This window comes from Mauremys mutica, chromosome 3 (genome assembly GCF_020497125.1).
Source record: "Mauremys mutica isolate MM-2020 ecotype Southern chromosome 3, ASM2049712v1, whole genome shotgun sequence".
Classification (NCBI taxonomy): Eukaryota; Metazoa; Chordata; order Testudines; family Geoemydidae; genus Mauremys; species Mauremys mutica.
Genome location: NC_059074.1, coordinates 94,020,987 through 94,033,948, shown reverse-complemented (window position 1 = coordinate 94,033,948; position 12,962 = coordinate 94,020,987). Strand labels below are relative to the sequence as shown.

Genomic DNA, 12,962 nt, shown 5'->3' with positions numbered 1-12,962 from the left:
GCAGGGTGTGTGTGGTGGGTTGAGGTGGGCGCTGTGGGGGAAGCTGTGGGTGGTGGGTGGAGGCGGGGCTGTGTGTGGTGGGCTGGGGCAGTGTTGGGACAGGTGCAGGGTGTGTGTGGTGGGTTGAGCTGGGTGGAGGCGGGGCTGTGTGTGGTGGGCTGGGGCAGTGTTGGGACAGGTGCAGGGTGTGTGTGGTGGGTTGAGCTGGGTGGAGGCGGGGCTGTGTGTGGTGGGCTGGGGAAGTGTTGGGACAGGTGCAGGGTGTGTGTGGCGGGTTGAGCTGGGTGGAGCGGGTGGCTGTGTGTGGTGGCTGGGGCAGTGTTGGGACAGGTGCAGGGTGTGTGTGGCGGGTTGAGCTGGGTGGAGCGGGTGGCTGTGTGTGGTGGGCTGGGGCAGTGTTGGGACAGGTGCAGGGTGTGTGTGGCGGGTTGAGCTGGGTGGAGCAGGTGGCTGTGTGTGGTGGGCTGGGGCAGTGTTGGGACAGGTGCAGGGTGTGTGTGGCGGGTTGAGCTGGTGGCTGTGTGTGGTGGGCTGGGGCAGTGTTGGGACAGGTGCAGGGTGTGTGTGGTGGGTTGAGCTGGGTAGAGGGGGGTGGCTGTGTGTGGTGGCTGGGGCAGTGTTGGGACAGGTGCAGGGTGTGTGTGGCGGGTTGAGCTGGGTGGAGCGGGTGGCTGTGTGTGGTGGGCTGGGGCAGTGTTGGGACAGGTGCAGGGTGTGTGTGGCGGGTTGAGCTGGGTGGAGCAGGTGGCTGTGTGTGGTGGCTGGGGCAGTGTTGGGACAGGTGCAGTGTGTGTGTGGCGGGTTGAGCTGGGTGGAGCGGGTGGCTGTGTGTGGTGGGCTGGGGCAGTGTTGGGACAGGTGCAGGGTGTGTGTGGCGGGTTGAGCTGGGTGGAGGGGGTGGCTGTGTGTGGTGGGCTGGGGCAGTGTTGGGACAGGTGCAGGGTGTGTGTGGTGGGTTGAGCTGGGTGGAGCGGGTGGCTGTGTGTGGTGGGCTGGGGCAGTGTTGGGACAGGTGCAGGGTGTGTGTGGCGGGTTGAGCTGGGTGGAGCAGGTGGCTGTGTGTGGTGGGCTGGGGCAGTGTTGGGACAGGTGCAGGGTGTGTGTGGAGGGTTGAGCGGGGGGGAGCGGGTGGCTGTGTGTGGTGGGCTGGGGCAGTGTTGGGACAGGTGCAGGGTGTGTGTGGCGGGTTGAGCTGGGTGGAGGGGGTGGCTGTGTGTGGTGGGCTGGGGCAGTGTTGGGACAGGTGCAGGGTGTGTGTGGCGGGTTGAGCTGGGTGGAGGGGGTGGCTGTGTGTGGTGGGCTGGGGCAGTGTTGGGACAGGTGCAGGGTGTGTGTGGCGGGTTGAGCTGGGTGGAGGGGGTGGCTGTGTGTGGTGGGCTGGGGCAGTGTTGGGACAGGTGCAGGGTGTGTGTGGCGGGTTGAGCTGGGTGGAGGGGGTGGCTGTGTGTGGTGGGCTGGGGCAGTGTTGGGACAGGTGCAGGGTGTGTGTGGTGGGTTGAGCTGGGTGGAGGGGGTGGCTGTGTGTGGTGGGCTGGGGCAGTGTTGGGACAGGTGCAGGGTGTGTGTGGTGGGTTGAGCTGGGTGGAGGGGGTGGCTGTGTGTGATGCGCTGGGGCAGTGTTGGGACAGGTGCAGGGTGTGTGTGGCGGGTTGAGCTGGGTGGAGGGGGTGGCTGTGTGTGGTGGGCTGGGGCAGTGTTGGGACAGGTGCAGGGTGTGTGTGGTGGGTTGAGCTGGGTGGAGCGGGTGGCTGTGTGTGGTGGGCTGGGGCAGTGTTGGGACAGGTGCAGGGTGTGTGTGGCGGGTTGAGCTGGGTGGAGCGGGTGGCTGTGTGTGATGCGCTGGGGCAGTGTTGGGACAGGTGCAGGGTGTGTGTGGCGGGTTGAGCTGGGTGGAGGGGGTGGCTGTGTGTGATGCGCTGGGGCAGTGTTGGGACAGGTGCAGGGTGTGTGTGGCGGGTTGAGTTGGGTGGAGGGGGTGGCTGTGTGTGGTGGGCTGGGGCAGGTGCGGGGTGGCTGCGGGTGGCGGGTTGAGGCGGGCGCGGGGCTAAAAGCTGCTGGCCCATTGTGACGCGGCGCGGCGGTCACTGTGCTGATGCGCCGCGGGGCAGGAGCCGGGCCATGCAGCAGCCGCGGCGGCGGCGAGGCCCGGGGCGGTGTCTCGGGGCCGAGAGCGGCGGGCGCTTCCCCGCGGGCCTCTCCCTGAGTGACAGAGGCAGCAAGAAGCCGCCCGCGCCCCGCAGCTTCCCCCGCGCTGAGCCCGGCTGCCCCGCGCCCGGCTCGGAGATGGCGCGGCCGCGCTCGGGCCGCTTCTCGCCGCCGCACTACCTGGACCCGTACGGCTCGGAGCCGGAGACGGCGGGCGGCGAAGGGGGCTGCTGCCCGTCCCCGACGTACCAGAAAGCGGGGCTGAGGAAGGGGCAGAAGAGCCGGGTCCCCCACCAGTCACGCCGCTCCTCCTCCTGGCAGCGCCATGTGCCCCCGGCGCGGGAAGGGTATGCGACCTCCCTGGACCCCTCCTGCACCAGCCTCTTCCGCGGGGACTGCCCGGGGCACCACGACAGCAGCCCCTCGGGCCGGGGCAGCCGGCTGGACGAGGCGCTCAGGGAGGACCAGTGGGCCAGCCCTGTGCAGAGGACCCGGGAGTATGGCCCAGGTTTCATCTCGGAGGCCAGCAAGCCCCTCTCCGCCTGCGCCTCCTCTTCCTCCTGCCAGCTGGAGGCCGCCCCCAGCAAGCCCGGGAAGAAAGAGCTCAAGAGCGAGGGCTGGCAGGAGGCGTGTGAGAGCAGCCCAAGCCTGAGTGACTTGATGCACTCCTTTGCCAGACAGTATGAAGATGAGGATGAAGAGGGTACACAGGCTGAAAACAATTACCACAAACACCGCGTCCACCATCCCCCGAGGTCAAGAAGGAGAGAGCCCCAGGTCAGCGTCCATGATCTAACTGATAAGAGATATGAGGACTTAATCCCTGAAAGGGACCGAAAGATTGCAGCTCTGATGATGGCCAGGCATCGGGAGGAGCAGGATCTGAAAGAGAGGCAGCTGCAGACCTCTGATGCCTGGGATAAGATGAGAGGGAGAGAGAAGAAGATCAAATCAAAACTGGAAAAAGAAAGGCAGCACCATCTTGCTGAAAGCCTGGAGAAGTGGCAAAGGGACAAAGAGCACAGGAAAGCCAGGCTCAGGCTAGAAGAGCAAGAGCTTTTGAAGGCCAGAGAGAAAGAAATGATGTCACAGCACAAGAAGTGGGAAAAAGTAGCCGAGGAGCAAGAAATGAGGCGGAAGGAAAAACGTGAAAGAACTAAAGTCCAGGCTGAGTACAGGAAACGCTGTCAAGAAAAGCAACTGAGAGAGAAAAGACTAGCTGAGAAGAATGCTAAGCAGTACAACTATAATCTATTAAAGGAAAAAATGGTGCAGGCCTTTGAAAAAAGACTGTTGAAAGAAATGGAGGGGAAGAAAAGGAGTCAAGATCTGAACCAATATGAAAAAACCAGACACAGGCCCCTGAAAGCGCAAATGGATCACCAAGTCAAAGCCGATGAGCTTTATAAGAGGCTTTCTATAGAACAAAAGCTTCAAAGATCTCAAGAAATCCTTGATCAGCTGATGGAAGAAAGGAACAAAGAATTAAAAGAAAAATCTCTAAGGGATGAAGAACAAGGCCTATTGGCCAAGTTTAGAGCAAAAGAGACTGAGGAAGAAAAAAGAAAGCGTAAAAATATGTTGCTGCAGATAGCGGAGATGAAGATCCAGCAAGCCCGAGAAATTATGTCTAAAAATATCCAAGACAAAGCACAGCATAGCAAGGAAAGTAACTATTTAAAAGAAATGAACCACCACTTTAGAAAACAAAAAGTTGAAGATGATGAAAAATGTCACCTACAGGAAATTCAGGAAGCCATCAAAAGGAAAGATGAAAAAAGCAATAGAATTTTAAGGGACAAGGAAGCTGCTGTTGAAGACTCTAGAAAAATAGCCAGAGCATCTTATGACCTGAGAGAAAAAGTGAGAGAACTGATTAACAGCCATTCATTTGACTAGATGACTTTAGAAGTCCATCACAATGCAAGACTTCATAAAGGGATCTAGTAAGACTTAAAAAGAAAAATTGCAATCATTCTTGTGCTAAAATGATGGCTTGCAATACATTCATTTTGTGGCTTGTCTAGCTGCATTGTATTACACTAAAATGGTTTCACCCTTAACCTGGGTGTGTCTCAAATGTACTGATCATCTTCAATAGGATTATGGCCTAAAGCATTGCAGTGTTTATTTAAGTGCACCATTTTGCAATTGTATTCTGTTTATAAACTGAAAATGGGTCACCTGGAATCTATACTATTTAACTGATTAATGTAGAAGGTAGATCTTGATGGAATCCAGAAAAGGTTCCTAAAAAAGCACAAATGCTATCTAATTGCAGGCACACTGTGAAAACATGGGCAGATACCTTGTCTTAGTCTGCATTTGTAAAACACCTTACAGTATTAATGCTACATAAACCCATAATAACAAAGGTCTAGGTTCCAAGATTCCAAGAACTGAATAATGCAACATCCACAAATATTAAGTAACTTGTTTTTTTCTGCCTTCAAGCACTTAGTAAATACCCTGATCATACCATATATTTGGTGAGAAACCATTACATAAGTATGTTAAACATGAATCATGCCAGATCTAAACAATCTATGGATGCAGGTATTTTGAGACTGATAGTGCTTGGATACAGTCGAGTTCTCGCTTAGTTCTCACTGTGAGCCATATGCTTTTTTTTTTTAATATATAAAAGATGTTCATTTCAATAGGGAGTTCCACACATTGACAGATAGAGGATCTGACCTTGATTGTATAAAGATTTGGTTGCTTTCATACTGAACATGCATGTATCCAAACATTTTCTTTATTTCTATTTCTGGTGTCTGGTTATTTCCTCGACCGTTTAAAATCTGAACTTTTCAAGCACTGAACACATTTGAGTGTGGCTCTTAAAAAAAACGCTATTATTCTATCATATCTGCATTTGATAGACTAGATGTATGGCTAATGTTAGAGACTTAAACCTTCCTCCCCTACCCCAATCTTTCACCAGTACTGATTTGACACTAGAAAGAATGCTACTGATCAATATATAAAGAAAAATATTTACCAGTAGAGTATGTGGGGTGAAATCCAGATGCAACTGAAGTCAGTAGCAAAATTCCCATTGACTTTTGTGGAGTTAGGATTTCACCCCTCCTATAGCAGATTTTAAAGTCACTCATTTACAATCTGGTTAAGGGACTGCCATACTTCCACTGTCCCAAATGTGTCATACTTCAGCAAAAGGGTGCCCAAAGGCATCAAATTGAAATGCTTTCATCTTGAATAGGATTCAACTTGATTCACTTGGTAAAAATGCTTCATATCACGTAAGGTTTCAGAACATTGAATTATATTAAAAATGGAAGGGGTGAAATCCTAGCCCCATTGAAGTGGGCTTGGATGCTTTCCCACCATGTCCAAACAAACATTCAGCTTCTAGTTTTCACTTGCTGAGAACAGAATATGGTTTTATTTCTAATTAATTGTATTGCTTTTGAAACACAGCTAAAGTTCCATTTTGGACATTTAGTTGAATTTACTGAGATCTTAATGCAATCTAAAATGCAGCTCTTGTCCATTTCTTGTAGTTATGCACATTATTATGTTGGTTTTAAAAAACTGACAAACACATTTGAGATGCAGTTTCTGGCACTAGAGTATTCCAAGAAGCTATTTTAAACAATGGCAATAGGAGGCTCGGGAATTCTGTGTGTATTTGAAAATCTAAGCTTTCAATTAAAATGTAAAGTTTGTATATTATGTTGTACAGTATTTCCTCTTAGCTGAGCTTTTAAAGCACCGAACAAATTTGGGTACAGCTTTTTTTAAACATTTGTTATAATTCTGCCATATGAATGCTACTTCAATCAGTAGAAAGCCATATGGTAAAGGACTGGTAATGATATAGAAGGCCTTCCACTTCACGAACACTATGAGTTATTCCCATTGGTAAAATTACAAATGGTCAGTTTTAGTTCTCAAACATTTAATCAATCAATCTCACATAAATACTCCAAATAATTCAAAAACTGAATTTAATTCTAGTAATAGCTAAATAATCCAAAACAGTAATCATTTTGGAAATATTCTGTTTATATTTTAATATGTGGAATAATTTTGTTGTTCCTACATTGTACAATTAGTAGCTTTATGCAAAGAAAATGTAAAAGGAACTATATTGGAAACAGTTTTAAATGGAATTACTAATGTAAAATATATTAAGTGCTTTAAAGACTGAATAACATATTTTACTCTTCTAGAAACCAGTGGATTATTTGATTTTTATATCAAAATATTCTGAATACTTCTAAAGCACTTAGATGTAGATGTAGAGTTTTGTGATGTGAAGCAATATTTGCATCAGGTTGAATACTACTGAAACTTCAAATTGTAAAACAAGATGTAGTAGACCACCTTAGAATAAAACTTCATTAGTTTTAGTATACTATCAGAAATGAATAGATTCATAGATTCATAGATTGTAGGGCTGGAAGGGACCTCGAGAGGTCATCGAGTCCAGTCCCCTGCCCTGATGGCAGGACCAAATACTGTAGACCATCCCTGATAGACATTTATCTAACCTACTCTTAAATATCTCCAGAGATGGAGATTCCGCAACCTCCCTAGGCAGTTTATTCCAGCGTTTAACCACCCCGACTATTAGGAACTTTTTCCTAATGTCCAACCTAAACCTCCCTTGCTGCAGTTTAAGCCCATTACTTCTTGTTCTATCCTTAGAGGCTAAGATAAATAAGTTTTCTCCCTCTTCCTTATGACACCCCATTTAGATACCTGAAAATGGCTATCATTTCCCCTCTCAGTCTTCTCTTTTCCAAACTAAACAAACCCAATTCTTTCAGCCTTTCTTCATAGGTCATGTTCTCTAGACCTTTAATCATTCTTGTTGCTCTTCTCTGGACCCTCTCCAATTTCTCCACATCTTTCTTGAAATGTGGTGCCCAGAACTGGACACAATATTCCAGTTGAGGCCTAACCAGCACAGAGTAGCGCGGAAGAATGACTTCTTGTGTCTTGCTCACAACACACCTGTTAATGCAGCGTCACACTGTTGACTCATATTTAGCTTGTTGTCCACTATAACCCCTAGATCCTTTTCTGCCGTACTCCTTCCTAGACAGTCTCTTCCCATTCGGTATGTGTGAAATTGATTGTTCCTTTGTAAGTGGAGCACTTTGCATTTGTCTTTATTAAACTTAATCCTGTTTACCTCAGACCATTTCTCCAATTTATCCAGATCATTTTGAATTATGACCCTATCCTCCAAAGCAGTTGCAATCCCTTCCAGTTTGGTATCATCTGCAAACTTAATAAGCGTACTTACTATGCCAATATCTAAGTAGTTGAAGATACTGAACAGAGTCGGTCCCAAAACAGACCCCTGTGGAACCCCACTTGTTATACCTTTCCAGCAGGATTGGGAACTATTAATAACTACTCTGAGTACGGTTATCCAGCCAGTTGTGCACCCACCTTATAGTAGCCCCATCTAAGTTGTATTTGACTAGTTTATTGATAAGAATATCATGTGAGACCGTATCAAATGCCTTACTAAAGTCTAGGTATACCACATCAACCGCTTCTCCCCTTATCCACAAGACTTGTTATCCTATCAAAGAAAGTTATCAGATTGGTTTAACATGATTTGTTCTCTACAAATCCATGCTGGCTATTCCCTATCACAGGGGTAGGCAACCTATGGCGCACATGCCGAAGGCGGCACGCGAGCTGATTTTCAGCGGCACTCAGACTGCCCAGGTCCTGGCCACCAGTCGGGGGGAGGGGGGCTCTGCATTTTAATTTAATTGTAAAAGAAGCTTCTTAAACATTTTTAAAACCTTACTTTACATACAACAATAGTTTAGTTATATATTATAGACTTATAGAAAGAGACCTTATAAAAATGTTAAAATGTATTGCCTGGCACAAAACCTTAAATTAGAGTGAAAAAATGAAGACTCGGCACACCACTTCTGAAAGGTTGCCGACCCCTGCCCTATCACCTTACCACCTTCCAAGTGTTTGCAGATGATTTCCTTAATTACTTGCTCCATTGTCTTCCCTGGCACAGAAATTAAACTAACTGGTCTGTAGTTAGTTTATATTTTTATAAAATATATATTTTTATAAAATTTCTGGGCCAGTGAATCAAATCATTAAATGTTGTGATTTTTCTTACTGTATAACCTCTGTCCTACTGCGTTTACCTGTTTGAATTAATATTTTTCTTATAGTATGTTTGATTTTTAAAATGCAAAACATTTTAACATTCACAGCATGCTAGACATAAAAATACATATCATAATAGAGAGAAAAAAGGAAATGCCTTGATAAGGCTTGAAGAATTATGAAAAACAAGACAGAACCACCTCCATTCAGAATTTTGTGGGTTTCATTGTACAAAATACCAACCCTCCTGAAGGGTCCTGTGATGGGGCTCTACTCAATGCATGATGGCACTGTCTCCTGGTGGTTCTGGTTCTGTGTGAGGCTAATGCCCCTTCCTGCAGCTGCACTCTATCACACTGTCTCTTTCACCCTCTGCACCTAATCTCTCACTGCAGGATTCGCTGACTCATCTTAGTGACCCAGCTGGAGGGCTGAGCCATGATGTGGTTTTACCTTCCTCGGATTACCCAAAATCCTTCCATACAAACAGTCACCAGTATTCTCCTATGGCACTACCCTGATGGTACCACTTTCCCAGTGGCCAATAGTGAATCTGGGCCCACCTACTACTCCAGTTCAGGGACAACTTTGGGTTCCCTCAAACCCTGTTGCTCTTTCCCACAGCTTCTAGTCATCCCCACCCCACCAGGTGTACCAGCTCAAACTCCCTCCTCCCAGGGAGTAACTACAGACAACTGATCCGTGTAGCCTCAAACACACATCCCTTCTCCCAAGGAATGATTGCTAACTACTTCCCTGCAGCCCCCTTCCTGTCACTGGCTTTATAAACCCAGCCCAGCTCCTCCCCCAGCTAGACTTAGTCAGCCAATTAGGTTTTAGTAATCCCAGGCTCTCCTCCTAGTATATATACTAGGGCTGTCAAGTGATTAAAAAAGTTAATCACAACTGTACTGTTAAACATAATAGAATACAATTTATTTAAATATTTTGGAGGTTTTTTACATTTCAGATATATTTATTTCAATTATAACACAGAATACAAAGTGTACAGTGCTCACTTTATATTTTTATTACAAATATTTGCACTGTAAAAAAAAGAAATAGTATTTTTAATTAACCTAATACAAGTACTGTAGTACAATCGCTTTATCATGAAAGTTGAACTTGCAAATGTAGAATTATGTACCAAAAATTACTTCATTCAAAAATAAAACAATGTAAAACTTTAGAGCCTAGGACTCCCTGGACTTTCTATTTCTTGTTCAGTCAATCTCTCAGACAAACGAGTGTTGTTTTTTTTACATTTGCAGCAGATAATGCTGCCTGCTTCTTTCCAATGTCATCTGAAAGTGAGAACTGGCGTTCCCATGGCACTGTTGTAGCTGGCGTCACAAGATATTTACATGCCAGATGAGCTAAAGATTCGTATGGAGAGAAGCTGGGGGCAGGTATGTGTACGTGGTAGTGTGGGCCCTTTCTCAGGGTTAGGGTGACCAGACAGCAAATGTGAAACATTGGGACAGGGGGTGGGGGATAATAAGAAAAAGATCCCAAAATTGGTAGTGTGTCCCTATAAAATCGGGACATCTGGTCACCCTACTCAGGGTCCTAACAGCACTTTGACTCCTTGGGGGGAGGGATAGCTCAGTGGTTTGAGCGTTGGACTGCTAAACCTAAAATTGTGAGTTTAATCCTTGAGGGGGGCATTTAGGGAACTGGGGTGAAAATCTGTCTGGGGATTGGTCCTGCTTTGAATTGTTATATGTTTGGGTTAGACTAGATGGCCTCCTAAGGTCCCTTTCAACCCTCATATTCTATGTCCCTTCATGCATCAACCACCATTCCAGGGGATATGCATCCATGCTGATGGCTGGTTCTGCTTGATAACAATCCAAAGCAGTGTGGACTGACATGTTCATTTTCATCATCTGAGTCAGATGCTACCAGCAAAAGGTTGATTTTCTTTTTTGGTGGTTTGGGTTCTGTAGTTTCTGCATTGCAGTGTTGCTCTTTTAAGGCTTATGAGAGCATGCTCCACACCTCATCCCTCTCAGATTTTGGAAGGCACTTCAGATTCTTAAACCTTGGGTCAAGTGCTGTAGCTATCTTTAGAAATCTCACATTGATACCTTCTTTGTGTTATGTCAAATCTGCAGCGAATGTGTTCTTAAAATGAGCATGTGCTGAGTCATCATCCAAGACTACTATAATATGAAATATATGGCAGAATGTGGGTAAAACAGAGCAGGAGACATACAATTCTCCCCCAAGGAGTTCAATCACAAATTCAATTAATACATTATTTTTTAACAAGCATCATTAGCATGGAAGCATGTTCTCTAGAATGGTGGCTGAAGCATGAAGGGGCATACCAATGTTCACCATATCTGGCACATAAATATCTTGCAATGCCAGCTACAAAAATCCCATTCAAATGCCTGTTCTTATTTTCTGGTGACATCGTAAATAAGAAGAGGGCAGCATTATCTCCCATAAATGTAAACAAACTAGTTTGTCTTAGCGATTGGCTGAATGAGAAGTAGGACTGAGTGGACTTGTAGGCTGTAAAGTTTTGCATTGTTTTGTTTTTGAGTGCAGTTAAGTAACAAAAAAAATCTACATTTGTAAGTTGAACTTTCATGATAAAAGGATTGTACTATAGTACTTGTATGAGGTGAATTGAAAAATACTATTTCTTTTTATCATTTTACAGTGCAAATATTGGTAATAAAAATATAAAGTAAGCACTGTACACTTTGTATTCTGTGTTGTAATTGAAATCAATATATTTGAAAATGTAGAAAAACATCCAAAAATATTTAATAAATTTCAACTGGTATTCTATTGTTTAACAATGAAATTAAAACTGTGATTAATCAAATTAATTTTTTGAGTTAATCAAGTGAGTTTACGATTAATCTCTCTTATATATATATATATATATATATATATATAAAATCAAGACTATTGACTACTGAATTGAAGGGAAATAAGGGTAAAAACATATTTGAGGCTAGTCAGTGAGCCACAGACAATATTAAGCAAAAACGATTCTGTAGGATCAGACCTAGATTCCGAACACCAGATGGAAGTTGTCTACAATATTATTTAGATGATAGAATTTTCACTTATTTGAAATATATTTTTATATAGTGTCAGTGCTGACTTAGTCTCAGACTGATTGTGACAGTGGCATTACCATTCATATGAAACGAAGACAAAACTAAATATGTAAAATCAAGTGAGAGTCAGAGAAACTAAAAACAAGAAAGTACTAATGAGAACTGGCACAGTATTTCAGAATAGTATCAGAGGGGTAGCCATGTTAGTCTGGATCTTTGCTGCTATTTCAGAATAGAACACCGAGAAGAGCCTTTAGACAATGGCAGTGGTAACAACATTTCAGTATGCTAATTTACTTGAGAACAAGAACACCACCTGAAACCTGGGACAGTCTCATTTGTTATTGGACAACCAAATGAAGTATTTTCTACCCATGAACAAGTGATTAGATTTTTTCCCCTTAGCCTAATCAGTGGATCCTTAGCAAAATTCCTAGGTCTTTGAAGGCCTCACTGCTTGCGTATAAAGAGCATATTCAATCTACTATATGAATAGAAGAAGTTTTGAATTGGTCTTTAAAAAATTGTATAAATATGTAAATGTAAGGTCTATGGTCCTGATCCTGCTTTCAATCAAGTGTATTCTATGTTATCCTATTCTATATAGATTTTTACCATTCTTCACAATAGCATCCAAGCACCTACCAGTAGAGCATTAAGTAACACGACTAATATCTGTCATATGTGGTTTGTTCTCTCATCTCCTTCCCAGGGGTGAGGCGGGGGCTGCGGGTGATGATTGTGTTTGCAGTGGAGTGTTTTGTTTTGTTAGATTTCTGTTTTGTTGTTATGTACATGTTGTTAAGTGTTTAGGTTACAGAATGCAGGTAGGAAAAGTTTGCCTTGCACTTAGAACAGAAGGTGGGGAGGTTTGTGAAGGTCTGTAGTTCTTAGAGGAGTTCATTGCACTATCTCCTGCACAGATGAGTTTTACCTTTATTGTGGAAAGCACAATTGTGCCAGCCGAACAAAGTTATCAGTCACAGTCCTCATGCTGGAACTTTAGGTGATCTTTTAGATATCCTGGCCAGGCCATTGAGTGCCTTGAAGATAAGCATCAAGAGCTTAAACTTGACTTACCGGTAATATTCTATGGCAGGGATTGGCAACCTCCGGCACACAGCTCGCCAGGGTAAGCACCCTGGCGGGCCGAGATGGTTTGTTTACCTGCCGCATCCGCAGGTTCAGCTGATTGCAGCTCCCACGGGCCGCAGTTCGCTGCTCCAGACCAATGGGGACTGTGGGAAGCAGCAGCCAGCAGATCCCTCTGCCTGCGCCGCTTCCCGCAGTCCCCATTGGCCTGGAGCAGTGAAACGTGGCCAGAGGAAGCCGCAATCGGCCAAACTTGCGGATGTGGCAGGTAAACAAATCGGCCTGGCCTGCCAGGGTGCTTACCCTGGCAAGTCGCATGCCAAAGGTTGCCGATCCCTGTTCTATAGGAAGCCAGTGTAGCGAGCGGAGGACAGGTCTGATGGCCTCATGGTCACCTATGCTGCAGCATTTTGTATTGGCTGAAATTTCCTAAAGGCTGATGGCTTCATGCCCAAGTCTAGACAAAAGGTGATGAAAACAAGTACAAAAAAGGCTAGGTCATCATCTGCCAGGATG

The 12,962-nt window shown here is 45.4% G+C and overlaps 1 protein-coding gene across 1 annotated transcript; it reads left to right on the top strand.

The window, feature by feature from the left end:
* The first annotated feature begins 2,104 nt into the window (after positions 1 to 2,104).
* CCDC185 (coiled-coil domain containing 185) lies at positions 2,105 to 4,256 on the top strand. Its single transcript, XM_045010637.1, has one exon. It carries the CDS (start codon positions 2,119 to 2,121, stop codon positions 4,042 to 4,044), a length of 1,926 nt encoding a protein of 641 aa, XP_044866572.1. The 5' UTR covers positions 2,105 to 2,118; the 3' UTR covers positions 4,045 to 4,256.
* The last annotated feature ends 8,706 nt before the right edge of the window (positions 4,257 to 12,962 follow it).

Excerpts from the sequence above, each read along its gene's own strand:
- CCDC185 (XM_045010637.1), top strand. The coding sequence starts at position 2,119 with ATGCAGCAGCCGCGGCGGCGGCGAGGCCCGGGGCGGTGTCTCGGGGCC.